Raw genomic sequence first — 17,754 nt, 5'->3', positions numbered from 1 at the left:
ACCGCGGTATTTGCATGTTTACAACAGCAGCACCGGTTTCCCCGATGGAAATAACCCCGTGCATTTTCGAGTTCCCCAGGCGGTATGAAACTCCTCAGACCTCCAGAAGTTTTTCGATATTCGCCCAGAAAGAATTTCCAACGCTGCTTCGATTTCGAGCCCAGCGAGTACCTAATCGAGATGATTATCGACATGAATTAAAAGGAGCGTGTCCACTTGTACCCTGTCACCGTTGCGTATTATTATGAACGAGCAAGTTATAATAAGTAGCATGGCATACAGAGTGACTCGATAAGAATCGTCGTCTAAATTAACATAATATTCATTGATTATATAAAAAGTCTAAAAGAAGTAATCGCAATTCCTTTAAATGTAAGAATGCATTTATTCGATGAGTTCTATCGAATAGAAAATTCGTACAAAGCTTCGTCTGTCGAAATATGAAAATCAAGTGTTTCGTATTGATTTATTCGCGTACATAGTACAATACGTGCAAAACGTAAGATTTATTGACTAGTATATATATGTACGCTTGTAGTTAACATGATAGGATCTGATTACGAGTGAATACGCACTCGTATGCGAGTCCTATTCGCAAATATCGCGGTATCGATCCGCCTGTTGGTTGTTTCGCTATTTTTAGTGGGAAGAGAATATCCGGCCACGTTCTCCATCCGATAAAGATAAATAGCCTATCCGGGTCTCCCGCGTGTACCGAGGCTAAGGAAATGCAATGGATTTTGCCTCCGTTACTGGGTTATAATGTTTCTCTCGGGGCTCTCGACTCGTGGTGATCACGTTGTCGTATGTTGGTGTACAGGTACTCGAGTAGAGGATGTTGAATGGGGCTTTAAGCTTTCTTTACGGGACGGTATTTTATGGCGATAGTTACCGCCGTTTCCGTGCTTAGGAATGTCTGCGCCGTTTCTCTGCGTTCGGATTCCGCGACCTACATTGATTAAGCTGTGTCGAATTATTAATCACTTCTCTCTTTCAACCAAATTGATATCGACGATTGCATTGCACATTTTAGTTTTCTTATTTGAAATCAAATCCTTCGATTCTTTGAATTAATGAAATTATTCAGAAATATCGTGTTATTTAATTTGTTCTCGACCAGACTCAAAAATTGAAGGTCGGTCCGCCAGGAAGGATTGCGAGACTATTCATTTCTGACGTTCCTTTCTCGCGGAGAATCGGTTGTTATAACGCGAATAGTAGTCGCTGCTAATTGAACAGCGCTTGTTATCATTGGACGAAGCCACTCGAGGATAGCTATTGCGAGGTCCCGGCTCTTGAGAAAATACTGACCCATAAACTGCTCCGATTCGGTAATAAAGTAAACTCCGCGGGGATGGTCGCGTTTATAGATTACCTCAGTTAAATTTGTACTCCGCATCGTCGGTGAACAAGTCGCTCCCCCAACGACGTCTTTAAAACGAAGAGAGCGTCTTTCTGCATTTTCATGACCTTTAAATCCGAGTACTCAAGGGAAGCTATCGATCACGCTCTGAGGGTACAGTTTCAAGATTAGTTTAAAGAATTTTTTAATCATCACGTTAAACATTCGTTTTTTAGATCTTTTTCAACGCTATATTTTCTACATAATTTATCACGACAACAATTGTACGTAAGTTGGAATTCCGGAAAGCGAACCGCTGGATCACATTAGCAGTGAACTGTTATAATAACATGCGAACGTGGGCGGCGTGAACTAGCCGAGGGTGCAGTTACTGCCAAAACGGCCGAGAAAATTGAGCAACAGCGAACAGAATCGCAGTCCACTGCGAGCTTTCGTGCAACGAAATCGAGTTTCATGTATACCCTCCACCTGTAGAGATTATGCGGAATTGTTAACTCGCATATCGAATCCATATACATCCGCGCTCGAAAACTCTGTTTTCCATCAAGAAAATTATGGGATTATCCAAACGTTTCATGTGTCATTAGTAAAAAGTTTCCACTTTGACCTTCCATATACGTCGAATCGAATCAGATTGTAATTAGCAACTGAGCTGGCATATAAAATGATTAAAATACATATACAATTTAATTAATTACGAGTTAAGTGCGGATTAGAAGAAACGTGGAGAGATAAAGATAAAAAGCGAGATAGGACTGGGTGAGGTGAAAAATCAGAGCTACTTGTGATAATGTGAAAAAATTGATGGATGAAACGAGAATCGTGGAAAATGTGAGAAGATTCGTGAACATGATGTAGCTTGCTTATCTTCCGACAGATTGATCGGCGTGTTGGCCATATCGCCGTTCCTCGCTGGCACCGGTTCTCGATAAATAAATAGATCACGCTACGGGCTTTCACCGATCTCGGAGCACTTCATTCTCCCACGTTCGGTAGCGATTTCGTTGGTTATTACATCGTAATGGTACGTCCGCGAGACAATCGAACGAGGGGCATAATCCTTCGTCACCGAGCAGCCAGCCTCGACTGAGAGGAATCTTTCTGCCAGACTTTCTGGCTCATTGCCCTCCACACCTCAGTGTTCTCTTTGTCCCTCGCCCGTTCCTCTCTCCTAACGTGTTATAAATTATATATATATCTACACACGCACGCGGCGAGCCTCTGTAGTGGAAATCGTTGACAGCGACTCTGTCTCTCTTTCTCTCTTTCTCTCTCTCTCTCCCTTATTCTTTCTCTCTTCTGTCACCCTTTGAGCCGAAGCTGATGAATCGCGGTGACTCGTTCGATGCGCGATCGGACGTTCGCAGGTATCGATTTCGCCTGAGATATTGATTTCCCGTTACGTCACGGTTTTGCTTTGATCAGCGAAATTTTGATCGGAAAACGTAGAGAGAAGGTGTACTGTATAAAATAAGTAATTCAAAATTGAATAAAATTAAATCATTCAATTCTAATCGAATATAGGATCAACAAAATTTTTTTAAATGATAATCTAGTTTCTAATGGTTTAATTCTAAAATTAATAGTATAAGTCGATACGTTGGTAGGGTAACTCAATACTCGGCTAATAATGTTCTGTCATTCCTATTGGAAACTACGTCGTCGGTAGATTTTTTCGAACAGAGCGCGTAAACATAAAAAGATATTTCGAACTGGCTCACCAACTGCAACCGCGCGCAAGTTTTCATACCGCGGCTTTTCACAACTTATACACAGCACAGAGGTACCGTACACGTCGAAAGACAATGCCTAACTGTGATGTGCCTTTTCGCCACCGAGCGAGAAACCCTTCTCCGTTCGCCCGTCTCTTTTTACCAGAGCCGGGGTAACTCAAAGGGATAACAGATGCCGATTCGTCGTCCCTCGCGCGGCTGTGACCCTGTGGGGGTCAGGGGAGCGCTCGCCGAAAGGGGTCGATAATCGAACGGACGACACGACGACATCTGTCATCCGAACAAAAGGTAGAATAAAGAAAATTAAATATAGGCCATTTCACGGTTGCTTACGTTTTTCATCGTATCGATTGACCAACGCGCGCACTCAGGAGATAGCTTCGTTTTCATTAGACTTTCAGTGGTCTTGTAGCGTCGATCACGTGCCCGGTCGGTCGTCGAATAATTTAAACTTCCAGACGGTTCTAAATTCATCCCTAGATACTAGCATCAGGACTGTTTCGCGGTCCAAAGCTCGACGATGCTCGTACACCTGCGGCTACGGATTATCCGGGATAATGTTCGAAGAAAAACGCGGAGAAACCACGCGGAGGGGTATCGACCAAACAGAGGGCGGTACGGTTTCTCCTCCGCCTTCGGTTTAAAACCGAGAAACCATTAGTCACGGAAGAAAAATTGCGAGAAATGGTTTTCCCTAGTAAACGATATTTTAGTTCTTCATTGGTCAAAACGAGCGATCCAATTTCTTTTGCGATTTCCAATTTTATTATGAAACAGAGACAAGTTGTACGAGAGTTTATGAGATTTACTGTACAGATTTAAGAATAGAGAGTGTGTGCGAGGGTGGGAGGGTGAGTGAGCAAGTGAGAAAGATGTGTCGGGATTAAACTCCCATTAAAAAAGTTTCACAGCGTGAAAGTTTGTTTGTTTCCGAAGTCTGACTTGATCGGAGATAACTCGAGATAATAGCAACTCTGACAGAAAGTTTCCGATCACAGGGTTCACGACTATTTACAACAGATTTAAATATGTCGACATTTAAATAATGCACATAATATGCAGAAGCCTATAAAGTATTAGGAACAATGGTATTTAACATGTAAAATTTCATACTTCGAAAATTAGGAACGTGTCATTTTGGAAAAAATCTGTAGTTTAATCACGTTTATCCGAAATTAATTTTGATAACAAGGTGAAACAACGTATCTGTGCGTTAGGGTCATAGGTTTGTATTAATTTCCTCTCATTTCTCTAGTTGAGTTTCATTTTAGAGCGTTTCTGCCCGACTGATTTTCACTTGCGATTATCCGGTTCTCAATTATCTCTGTCCAAAGTAGATTCCGTAGGCGTCCAGCGAGAATCCTCATCAGCGCGTTCCGGTGCTCCGACACAGACGATGAGACGGTCGAGCGGAATCGTTGTTGCCTTTGCGGTGCACCGAGCTTTGGAGAAGCTTGGTAACAGGTCTTCTACCATGTCTCAAAGGAACCGCACAGTCCTACACCTTCGCAATGTAGGATTCAGGACTTGTGAAGTCAGTTCTTGGACTATATTGTCGCATCCATTACGTTAATAAGCTGTCATTCTCCAAGTTTCCTTATCAGCCATCTTATTCTTGTACAACATGGCTGTCGAGATAATTTTGCTACCTCTTAACTTCATTCAGAGATTCAATTTATTAATTCGATCCAGAAACATTTATCCTCTGGTACAGTTTCAACGTTTTTATTCCTCGCCATTTATTCAGAGTTTATTTAATGCGTATCAACAAATACTCCAACCGTTTAATTTACGATTTCCGAGGATCGTGTACTTAGAGGCAGGGAATTCTCATTATCCTGGGGTTGCGGTCGTAGTCGTGTAACAAAAGGTTGAGCAGAGTAAGTTTCGGAAAATGCGAGGAGAACCAGTCGTTGGCAAAGGTCGTCGTTTCGCGAGATTGCATCGCGCTCATTAATGGATCATCGCGATAACGGCGACGCGATGCGGCGCGAAGGTCCCAGGTCCGGGTCGTTAAAGGCAGTCGTCACGAAAAAGGACTCGGGCGGGCTTCCAGCTGTCAGCCGCGACCAATTGGGACTGAAAACAGGGAAGGTACGTCTGTTCCTAACGCCTCGGTTCCTCGTTCGAAAAGACTTCTCTCCGGTGACTCCTCTGTCCAGCTCGTTGGATGGCTAAATTGTCTGCTCCTTCTCCGACAAACTCTATCTCCAGGCATTGTACTGACATAGTACGGTGTCCCGATATTTATTTTACCGGATGCAACGTTCCTTATATGTTCCTACTGAGAAAGAAAATATTCTTCAAGAAATAATTTTCACGTTCCTTTTTATAAATCATGTAATTAAATCTAATTTCTTTAATTTAATAAAAATTAAGAAGTAAAATTAAGAAAGTTGTTTTGTATTCAATGAGTAAAATTAAGAAAGTTCTTTGTATTCAATGAATAAAATTAAGAAAGTTGTTTTGTATTCAAGTGCATTCACTGCTTAATGCAATTATTTACTCGGATTCTTATATTTACATATTCTCGAAACAATATAGAACGTTGCCACGATTTAACCCATTGTCATAACAAAGGGGTGTATCGTAAATTTATACTGCGCATAGTTCGCAGTGGCTAACGACAGGAAGAATGCCATCGAGTCGGGCATCGAAAGCATTCCTGGCGCGATCCACGAGAAGTACGGAAGGAAGGAAGTTTGGAAATAGTTCAAAGCGACGCCGTAGAATGTCACGGATCCTGATTAACCGCGTTCAATTCCGCGCCTCCTCTCTCACCTTGGCAACGATTATTTATAAATGAACTCTCGTAGATGCATTACGTGTGCGCATATGATTCTCGTAGAGCAAGAGAGAGGAGGCGTTGGAATCCGGAGATCGATAATACCGAAGCCTTCAACGGGGAAGTCTAAATTTATACTGTCGGAATACGACTGTGCGTGTTTAGATAACATTTACATGTCGCACGACACGGCGCAGGGAGTTAGTACGAAATTTTCAAAACTTCATGCAGATTTATTCATGAAAACCTGGCCGAACTTGCCGCGAGTAGCATAACCGGAGGTTGGGGGTCAAATAATTCCACTTTACACTTCCGAGTTCTGAAATTATGCGTATACCTACGTAGTTACAAACGGGATACTATTTGTTACGAGCAATTATCACAATCGCTCGTTCAGAGAAACTGTATTTTCCTAAGTCGTATGTGCTTTTGATCGTTTCAAACAGAAATAGAGTCCCTGGGGTTAACTGCTAATTGTCATATAATAAGTTCAGTTATGAATCAAACCTTAATTTGAATTCGTGACGTCAGTAAGTTCGCATTTATGAATATTTAGTATGGTAAAGAAAGTTGTTTTGTATTCAAGTGCATTCACTGCTTAATGCAATTATTTACTCGGATTCTTATATTTACATATTCTCGAAACAATATAGAACGTTGCCACGATTTAACCCATTGTCATAACAAAGGGGTGTATCGTAAATTTATACTGCGCATAGTTCGCAGTGGCTAACGACAGGAAGAATGCCATCGAGTCGGGCATCGAAAGCATTCCTGGCGCGATCCACGAGAAGTACGGAAGGAAGGAAGTTTGGAAATAGTTCAAAGCGACGCCGTAGAATGTCACGGATCCTGATTAACCGCGTTCAATTCCGCGCCTCCTCTCTCACCTTGGCAACGATTATTTATAAATGAACTCTCGTAGATGCATTACGTGTGCGCATATGATTCTCGTAGAGCAAGAGAGAGGAGGCGTTGGAATCCGGAGATCGATAATACCGAAGCCTTCAACGGGGAAGTCTAAATTTATACTGTCGGAATACGACTGTGCGTGTTTAGATAACATTTACATGTCGCACGACACGGCGCAGGGAGTTAGTACGAAATTTTCAAAACTTCATGCAGATTTATTCATGAAAACCTGGCCGAACTTGCCGCGAGTAGCATAACCGGAGGTTGGGGGTCAAATAATTCCACTTTACACTTCCGAGTTCTGAAATTATGCGTATACCTACGTAGTTACAAACGGGATACTATTTGTTACGAGCAATTATCACAATCGCTCGTTCAGAGAAACTGTATTTTCCTAAGTCGTATGTGCTTTTGATCGTTTCAAACAGAAATAGAGTCCCTGGGGTTAACTGCTAATTGTCATATAATAAGTTCATTTATAAATCAAACCTTAATTTGATTTCATGACGTCAGTAAGTTCGCGTTTATGAATATTTATGAATGATAGCTCTGTTGCAGATACAAAGAGTTACGTGTTCTTAGTCAAAATACCTAATTGATCAATCAAATAACATAAATTTTATAATCTCAGATCGATTTATCTAAATCTTATTTATTTTATTCCCCGATGGATCACGCGTTCAATCGACGGTTTATTAAGAATCGAGTGCACTCTAGTCGGGTATGTTACGCGTGTATCGAGTAATTAGCATTTTTTAATCGATCGCTCGGAGTAACGTTGTAATTGGGCCACCGTTGGGCTTGATAAGTGCCGATTGCCACTTAAGCCGCGGCACGAGTGCTGGGTAAACGTCGAACGCGGCTGATCACCAGCCGAAGTAGAATAGGTCTGCGCCGAGTCAGACTCTGCCAAGTCAAAGTCCCACGTTTCGTGTTTGCGCGTACAGTGACTACCGAAAATAAGTGTTCCTATGTACATCATCGAATGTTTATACGAATTTATTGTCTGTACAAATTTTTTATTTAGTTACAAGCATTTAGCAGTTGAAAAAAATGTAATAATTTTTCTTACACAGAAGAATAATTTTTAAATTTCATTTTTCATTCATAAATACAACTAGTGAATAAATGAATATATTCTGAGACGTGTTTAACTTTTGATGCTCGCTGTACATATTGTAAACGCCACGTTCTCAACCAGGAAACTCTCGAAACTTTGCTATCGAACACTCCCGCGCGAGTCGATAATTATTTCTCAATTTTCCTCCGTTATCTTCGCTCGTTTCCACCTTCCCGGTTTCCCTCGACCCGCGAAAATTTCAATTGGCCCGAAAGAAGCAATCAGACGAGATTTCGAGATCTCCTCAGGAATCCTGCGGCCCGGAATACTCGAGTTATCATTCAATTGTACCGAAGAAAATCAGCCCCGAGTTATCTACGACTAGCAGCCTCTTCCTTCAAACGCGGCTGTTTTCTCGAGATGGCGCGGCCAGTATATCGAGATAGGTACACGTCTACTTCCACGCTTTGTATTTGTATCAATTTATTACTTTGCGTATGGTATTCGCGTTGCAATAATGATCCTATTGAATTCGATGAAAATGGTATAAAAAATTGTGAGCGTCATTCGTCGTAAGAGATCCGTTATGGCATTTAATGGGACCGGCCTCGATTTACCAAGCTCGTTTCTGCAAGAATCTCCGTCGCGTTCTTTGCATAATTAACCCCCGGGGAGTCTTCGAAGGTGCCCGCGGCTAGCAACAAGGCGTTTAGGCCGACTAGTGTCTCCAGACAGTAAATTCCCACGTGGCCAACTGTCGAGAGCTGAGGAAACAAAGGGAGTGGAGCTTAGAAGCTGGGTATGCATAATGAATCCCACTTTCCCTCTTCCATCTTCTCTCTCGACGATCCCTCCCCCGATTCGCACTGTTCCGCGTAATTGGTGCGTCTCCGCTCCTGAATCGCTCCCCCAGAATCGTCGACCAAACTTTTTATCCTACCCCCGAAGAAGCCTCTCTCGGGTTTCGCGTATTTGCAAGTCCGATTAATCGCGTTAAGTGGCTCGAGTCGAACCCTTGTCCAAATTGATTAACGTCTTACTGGATAGAGTCGCTTTCGAGTATCTGTGACCCTGTTTCTTGAGACAAACGAGATAGCTATTATTCTTACAATTCAACAAGAGATTTATGGCTATGCCTCATCTTCTCTGTAAAGGCACGTATCCACTCGTGCCATATACTCCATTATAAATGGACTACCGTTGCATCATTACTACATACCACTGTTCATAAATCTTAGAACATTTCTAAGTAATTATTGTGTATCACAGATCTGACAAATATTGCGTGGGAACCGAGTAGTGTTCGCTGTGAATTATGTTAAATCGTATTTATTTGATTGTAATAGGCTGGGATTTTGTATTAATGCCTGTGGCAACACGTTGCAAACACGCTACACCGTTCTAAACTCTATATTAATGACAACTATCAATATCATTCCATCTGGCAAATGCAAAATCCTTGTACTAACATGCGTTTTCATTACTGGTGCGATTCGTGTTCATTACTATGAAGTATTACGTAGACGTATACGGTTGCTACCGATCAATCACTATAACGTGTGTCCAACCATTATCAATATCGTGACAGAAAACAAGGGAGTATTAGAGAGTATACAAAATGGCATTGTGTCTGATTAAATTCGACGAATATTTGCAATAAAAATGGAATAAACGTTTCCTTTTACAAATGCTATCATCCATTTCTATACAAAATATTCTTTATACTGTACATCAATGTTTGTAGTTCTACAGTGCCAGATTCTGTATGAACAATATTCAAAAGTGAATCGTTAACAGAGTGAGAATTCACACCAAAAAGAGGTACATGCTTTCAAAACCTGACGATTTATCAATTTTTGTACGATTTATTGACTGAGACACGTATACAGAACGTGGGGGAGGGGGGGGGGACAAACGGCGGACCCGCTGGAGCGATTTACCTCTTTTACCTGAGCAGACTTCGAACGGGGATCGGCGACCTGGACGGTCTCGTCGGGAGGTAGCCGCCAGGAGTTCCTCTCGATGTTGACGCTGGCGTTCATAGCGGCCTCCTCCTCCGCCTCCCGTGTCCTTCGTCGTTTTCAACAGCTTCGTTCTCGCGCGTGCTAATCCCCGAGGTCCCCAGGGTAACCCCTGGGCCACTCCTGGGGCCGAGGTCCTACGCCACCAATCCACAGTTCCTCACCTGCAACACGTCCAATCAAAATTTTCACATTCAACTTTCCGTATAAATTCAATTTTCATAAAATCCACGTGACAGATACGATTCCGGTCAAACAACCGCGCACCTGAATTGCCAAACTGAATATCTTAATCAAATGTTTTTTCTATTCGAATAACAATGGGAATCTTCTTTTCAATATGCATGCATATATGAAGTTTTGAAAATGTATCAGAGATCACCACTTTGCTAGTACATAGCTGTACTTGTTAGATACAAGAAAGGTTGTGTATACATATATGTATCCTTGACAAGCTGTACAAATGCAATTGATCCTTCCTCCAACTGTTTCTATCTTCATTCCATGAGCTCGTTCTTGTAACATACTTCGATATTTGATTCCGGAACCCAGATAAGAGCAACTTGATTTTCTTCCATTTCCAATACCAACCGTCTAAAACTTCGACTCACCGTCGAGACTATCTAAAACTGTACGAGTACCTATTACAAGAGATAACAAAGTGTTCCACGATGCTTAAACTAGATGAAAGTAAAAAAGTATCGCCCCACGATTTCATTCGGTTAGCGAGTAATCGAAGAACGATTTCTGGAAAGGGGATCGGAGAACAACAAGAAACGTTAACTGAAAATTCAATCTCTGATTCAAGTAATTGGCAAGTTAAACACAAGAATGGTAAATGGCGAGTTGAGGCCTTCGGATTCGAGTCGATCACTTCTAGGACGATTAATATCGACTTTTGATTAAAGCCGTTGTCTGGCTAGAGTAGAGGAAAGGTTAAGGACAATTCTAGCGAAATGTCATGGCAATTCGCGTGAAACGCTTCATCGGCTATCGTGCCTTTAGCCTTATTATTTCATTCGATTTTTATTCTGATCAACGGCTATGCGGAACCACGTATTTATAGCGCGGTTATCCATTAACGGGTCTTCTTGCAACAAGAATATATCAATCTTACTCATTTTTGACGTGATCTATTCACAGTTTCGACGACACGAGAATGTTGACACAGCTTTTCCCATAGTTTATTACGAAATTATTAGCTTTTACATGGACGATGTTAATTAGACCGCATCTTTGTTCTTTTGATGTACGACGCTTTTCGGCAATGTCAACAGATTCTTTAGACCAGGGACAACGTGAATAAACCCGTGCGAATCAGCGGCGAGGAACGCGGACAAAGGATAATTACGAATTCCCAGGGGAATTAAGCCTGAATAAAGGATTACACCCGTTCAGTCTGACGACTATCCTCTATGAATAATTTAATTAAAGTCGAAATTTCTCCGTCGGGAACGCGTGCTAGCTGCGGCCATTAATTTATTTTCGATTTAAATTTAAAATCTCAGCTGTGTACACATGCAAATTGCGATTGCAAAACGTCGGGATGCGTCGCATGTACACGGGCAACTTCTAAGAGACTTATCGTAAACCAATCGACAAACTTGCGTCAACTTCTGTCTTTCAACCGTTTAATGAATTAGTAATTTGTCTAATAGGGTTACCTCATTTGCATCATACGCCGTCATAATTGTTATAGTGAAAATGAATAGAATATTTCATGTAATGATTAATGAAATTATAATTTATTTATTGCTTGAGTACAATTTTCCAGTTAAGACTTAAGACTTATTGTACATATTTCGCATTCCATTAAAATTGATCGATGTCGTTTCGTTATTGACACATTCGGTATCATTAAAGTTCCAGTTACACGAGCAATCATTCAGCACAAACGACTATATGCAAATAAATGTACAGACCCGGTTAACATTTACAATCTTACGCAACCTAAGACAGGGACGAAGGTTTCGTAAGTTTCAAGAGAAACGACGAATTTACGTAAGCAAACGAAACACGGGAAAACGACTGATTACCAGAAACCTTGTAAGACGGCGCAACAGTTTTTCATCGACGTCCGCATAAAACGGAAAATTGCACGAGAATACAGTTCACATACGCCCGTAAGATCATCTCAGTTTCCCATTCGGTTCAACGTGACGCGACGTCGTAAAAATGCTATGGAACCATCTCATTCACCGTCACCCCTTTCTAAATTCCAATAGCACATCGTTTTATGGCCGATCCGCGAAATTACTGTTCGAACTCGCCATTCCAATAGATCAGGATTTATTATGTACCCTTCTATGAATTTTTAGTAAATAATACCGTGCTTAACTATAATGAGTGTAATATTTGAATATCATTCGCGAATAAGAGTCTGAAATAAGAGCACATTTCGAGATAAATCGGTTGGAAGATTGCACTGCACTCGTAATGTTGTTTACTATACCTTAGAGGATCGAAAGAGATTCATATAGATTATTGTTACTCAGTTCTCACCTAAATGTGCTATAGACCCTAATTCCCAGTTGATAATGAATTTTCCCAAAATCTGATTCAGTCTTTAGCGAAAGGGATTAGCCAAAAACTTGGACAAGCTCGTGCCTAACAAATGAACCGGCAAAATCGCCGGCTAACTTTTAATGATATTATCCTTGCTCTGGGCAACGCAGTGTCGAGAGCTCGTCTATTAAATCGTTTCCTGAGATCTTCTCGCTTTCTTCTCTCGCGGACCGCTTCATCGTTCGTTTCCTCCTTCTCAGAGAGACGGGGACAGAGAGGCAGCGTTTGCGGCGAAGTTAGATAATGAGGGAGCCAACGGCCGGCCGAAAGCTATTGCCCGGAGGAATCATTTAATTACATCACGGACTTCTTTTCATTCGTCAGAAAGTCGATAGGAGGCGGACGCGAGAGATTGGCGACGGAGCACTTTCAACTTTCCAACGCGTCTTCCATCCTTCAACACGGATTAACCTTAATTAAAGTTTCTTCGCTTATATCCTCCACTTAAACAATGCCGTGGAAGAGGCCCGAATTGCGATCAATGGATCGTTTTAAGTTTGATCTTCAGATTTCTAGCTCCAATGCTTTGCACTTGGTAAATATTAATTTTCCACTAGAAGTTCTTTGCTTTCGTTCATTTCTATTTTCACGTTGTCGATGAATTTCGATGAACGTGTGTCAGTCGACAATTTCTCAAATTGCAAAATCAAGCAAACAATCCATTTACCAGGATATACTGTATCTGGTAACAGATAGGAACATTGCACGGGGAGCCGCCTAGTTATTCGAGTACTCGACGATTAATAACGACCGCAGGGATGAATCGCAAGACCGCTGGAGAAGGAAGAACGACGGAAGGAGGACGTTGTCCTCGTGAAAGGGTTACCGCGTTATACCCGGAGGTCGTGACGTCAGAAGGGGGTGTATTACGTCAGCAGTGCGGCAGACTGTGTGGACTCGGGGCTTCGGTCGGGAGTGGAAAGGGACGTGGGTGGAACAGGGCTGTGAAAAGGGGATGCAACCGATGTGGCGGGGTCGGGGGAGGCAAGGGTTGACGTAAAATAAGGTCGGCTACCCCGGATTTCATTCATCAGTCACAGTCCAGAGTGGCCGGGGCTAACTGGATTAATTCTCCGCAGTTGTCGTCCCTGTCTAAGTATAAAGGAATCAAAAAACGTAATCCGGATCGATAGAAACGTGCGTGTGTATGCGTGCGCGTGTGTAAGAGCAAGGAAGTGTTAAAAAATTGTCAAACGGATTTGTATCACGAGATGGCATATTTTTTGGGTAAAATATTGTTACAATATTTCAGAATTATCACGCCAGTTGCGTGCTATTGCCAAAAAGATTTGGAAGCACCGGTTCATAATTTACGAGGGCAAATAATACCGAAGCAGACGTAGTCATTTTCCTGTGATTTCACTATTTTTCATTTATGGTCTACGTAACACCACGTAGCACCACGGTTTATAAAAAATATTTTGCAACGCGCAATGTTTTTTATGTTTAAAATTTGCTTTTAATTATATCGCCTGAAACGCGTTCTTGTCGGTCGGATAGTCGCTCGCTGGAACCACGCAATCGAGTTCTTGCACTTGGTGTTCGTTAACCGTGAACGATAAAATTATTTGCACGGTACGTCATAAAAAGGGAAGCTTCTTAACGGTAATCGAATTTTCGCACGACGCGGCGCGACACGACGACGCTGCGAATAGATCCCATGGATCGTCGTCGACGGTCGCTTTTTTCACTACCGGCAGTACTGTCCATTTTCTTTCGTTCGCGAACCAGCCGACGCCAAATTGGCTCGTTAAACTTTTCTTGTGATCCGTCCCTTTCCGCGGCTCATTTTCTTCTTCTTCTTCTTTTTTTTTCCTTTTAGGCTACCAATTCTCTCAGCCGAAGATCAAACGTTTTTCTATTTCGTCCGATAAGAAAGGCTGTTTCCTTTTCTCAGACATTGAAAATAATGAACAAGAAGATTGATGAGTTCCTGGCGAAGTAGAATAATCCGACGCATGGTCAGACGAGTCTCCAATTCTATTATTAACAACTAATCTCGAGGAACTTTCCATTTTCCATTTTTATTTTCCAAGCGTTTCATATAATTTTTTTATGAAAACATGGTCCCACCTCTGGCACTTCTTTCATGTCTGTCGATAAGCTTCTCACCGTTTAAAGCAAGCTCTCACTCGATGATAACGTAATAATATTTTAATACCGATCGAGCGACAGAGCGGGCCATTGTTTTCGTGTGATGAAATTTTTATGGAAAACGACGCGGTGACACGAGGATAATACTCAGGCTCGCATAACCCCTTTAACGTTACAACGATCCGGCCGATCGTGTCATCCGAGTAACACAGCCATAATCATTAATATCGGTCCACTTTCCAACCGCTCGTCGTTCGATTTTTCACTCGCGCGTCGCGTTAGTCAGAAACGAGTTATCACCAAACACGACGCTTCGCCCAAATCGTTAATTTTCATGGAAAATTAACGATACCCTGCCGGGTTTTACGCGCAACGCGATATTACAGAATCTGATCAGCCACGCGACGCTCGACTGGGAGCCGATACTCCTTTCTGCAACGAAACGTGTTTTCGACGCCGCGGCGCGGCGCGTCGCGCCGGTGATTTATGGTTCCGACCGGAGAATATCGCATGCACGTTTGCTAGAGGCTTGCTGTATATTCCATGGTAATTCCGTTTCTGGCACGTTCCAGCCCGCTATATTCAACCCCGTCGACTCGACCACGAACAGCGATCGCTACCGTTCCGTGACTTCCAACCCTATCGCCAATCTTAACTTCCTTCGCGAACGTCTATTCAGATTATACCAGTATTTGAATGTTACACATTTTTTCAACGTTGTCTTTCCTCCGATCTTTGTGTCATCTATCCTTTCGGATATCTTTCGAAATCTATACTTGCCATACTCGTGTCAATCTTTATCCTGTTTCTGACGATATGCATTTCCTTGTACAGATTCAAATGTTCAACGTCCACAGATAACAAGTCCATTCGCAGATCGCGACGCATATTTTTTAGTATTCTGCATATTACGTACATAGTCTCGATTTGATATCGTCGAAAACAGGAAACAGAGATAGCATAGCGGATATTAAGAGATTCGTGGCTCGCACATTTATGGCATGCATATATGTATGTAGTTTCATATGCTGATGAACCTCAATAAACGTAAGCAATATTAATATACAGTTATATAAAAACAGAAACATACGTCTCGAATTCAATATGCGCATGCAACGTGGAATCATTTCCGTTTATCGATTCGTAAAATACAATAAATTATACAAATTGAATTTAATATCCCAATAAATAGATTTGAATGTCGCGCATCAACTATTACTGTAACATTTAATTATTATAGCTCGATTTGCTTCGTATATGATTCCCTCTGTGTACAATCAGTAGGCTGGAGATTTATATGGAAAATAAAACATTTATGGTATCAGTTTAAAGAATATTTTAAATATTACATTCTACACATTCGATTTTCTTATAAATGTATAAAATCCGCAATATGTCACTCACTATTTCTATCAACTTTCTTTAAAACGATTCTTGGATTTAATTTAAACTTGATTCGTGATATCATTATAATTTCCGGTATCGTCTCAGTCGGCAATGAACTCAAGTACAGATCTGAAAACGGCGTCGTTTCGTGTTGAAGGAAGTTCTCACGCGGCAACTATAGCAAGCTCGTTCAACGAAAGGAAATCTAAATGCGCAAACCAATACTTGAGACAGTTGACTTTTACAAGGAACGAGCCAGTTTTGTCGTCTCGTTCTCAGCCCTATATTATTTGTGTATGTATCGTTGCAGTTAATTCAAAGTACACGAAATCAAAATGGAAATCAGTGCTGTGTACATCGCTGCCAGGTAGTATCACGGTGTCGGAGTACACTATTGTACACTGTCGGTGGACTCAACAAGTTCCGAGTTTGTTATGCATAGAATAGAAACCGTTTGTCTGCGACCCAACACGTAGCTGCTAGCATTGTTAACTTAGGTTACATCGTCCGTTTCACAGGAAACCATTTACAGTAGAGTTACACATACACGTTCAGGCACTGTATATAAGATCGTTAATTGATAGTGTTTCATTTCTAATTTCATGCATCATTACTTCGTTTTCTAATTAGAACGGATAAGGAATCAGTACTCGACGAAAGTCAGCATTTACTTAAGTGAGTACTCGGCAACGAGCCATAAAAGCAATTTTCAGTCATTTATTTTCGTTTAGAAATTTATTATTAGTGAAAATAAAATTATAATGATTATTTCCCATGAAACACCTCATAGATTTATTAACAAAGGATTTAATTGTTTAATTTCAAAAATAAATACTTGATCACTAAATGTGTTCACGTTCTCAAATTCATAAGGTAACAACTCGTTCGTTCAGTGTAACAGAAAGTGGTACCACGAGAAACGGCATCAATGATGTAGTGGCAATCAGTTTACGAACGTCAAACCGTTCGGCGAATCGGCTCGCAGGTCGGTTTGATTTTTTCCCCCCATTTCCTGCAACGTTCGAGTAACGGGCACGCGTTAACGATCCTGCCCCTCGTCAGCAGTCTCGCAGTTTTACAGGTCGAATCGAAACCAACCATTCCGAGTCCGGCGCCATTGTTCCACACGCGTTTTCGACCGGCATTCGGTCCGTTAACCGTTTTCGGAAACGATCGTTCCGTTCATTCGCGCTTGACGGGAAGTTGAAAACGGAGAATCGATTACTTGGCCCGCTGTAACGTGATGATTAGATTCAACTACGAAATTTCAATCAATTTTTAATATCAACTTTCATGTAACTCTAAAGTAGAAATGTAAAACTGGTTTTCTAGAAACGACGTCCTCTTCGAGTCTTCTTTTCAGTTCTGATCCATGATTGTAGATAAAAGTAATTATTACTTTCGTCACTGATAATGCACGCGATCTATTCTAATATCTAGGCACGATATCTAGAGATAATCGAATGGTTGTATAAAACTCAGGGAGAGAAAATGATTGGAAAAGTTTTTATGACCAAAGGTCGATAACTTCTGAAGTTAGAGATGGAGGAAGATCAAGAATATCTAAGATTATTCTTGGAATAAATGGATCTCTCAATGTTTCATTACAACCTTAAGGATGTATTGGCTATACAGTCAATCCTAAAAGTTTATGTACCTTAGAAAAACGCATTTCGTGTAATTAAAAATAGTGCATTCTTCTTCTAATTTCGATATTTAACGAGTTACGTATGATTATTTGACATTTTATTGATGTTGACAAAATCCGACCATTCCACCGTCGAATCAGCGAACTTTTGACAAAAAATTTCGTTTTCCCTTAATTACTCCTAAAC

The 17,754-nt window shown here is 41.3% G+C and overlaps 1 protein-coding gene across 6 annotated transcripts in view; it reads right to left on the bottom strand.

Moving 5' to 3' along the window:
• Positions 1-17,754, bottom strand: part of LOC108624071 (inactive dipeptidyl peptidase 10) — a 95,324-nt gene that overhangs the window by 17,471 nt on the left and 60,099 nt on the right. For 2 of the 6 annotated variants that reach the window (XM_018023062.2, XM_018023068.2), the window contains exon 2: positions 9,794-10,038. In XM_018023062.2, the coding sequence (XP_017878551.1) occupies positions 9,794-9,895 (102 nt within the window). In that variant the 5' untranslated portion in view covers positions 9,896-10,038. The other 4 variants (XM_018023063.2, XM_018023065.2, XM_018023064.2 and 1 more) reach the window with 4 other exon arrangements.

The sequence above is a fragment of the Ceratina calcarata genome, unplaced genomic scaffold (assembly GCF_001652005.2).
Source record: "Ceratina calcarata isolate Rehan_Ccalc_2016 unplaced genomic scaffold, ASM165200v1 scaffold297.2, whole genome shotgun sequence".
NCBI lineage: Eukaryota > Metazoa > Arthropoda > Insecta > Hymenoptera > Apidae > Ceratina > Ceratina calcarata.
This window is presented reverse-complemented; position numbering and strand designations above follow the sequence as displayed.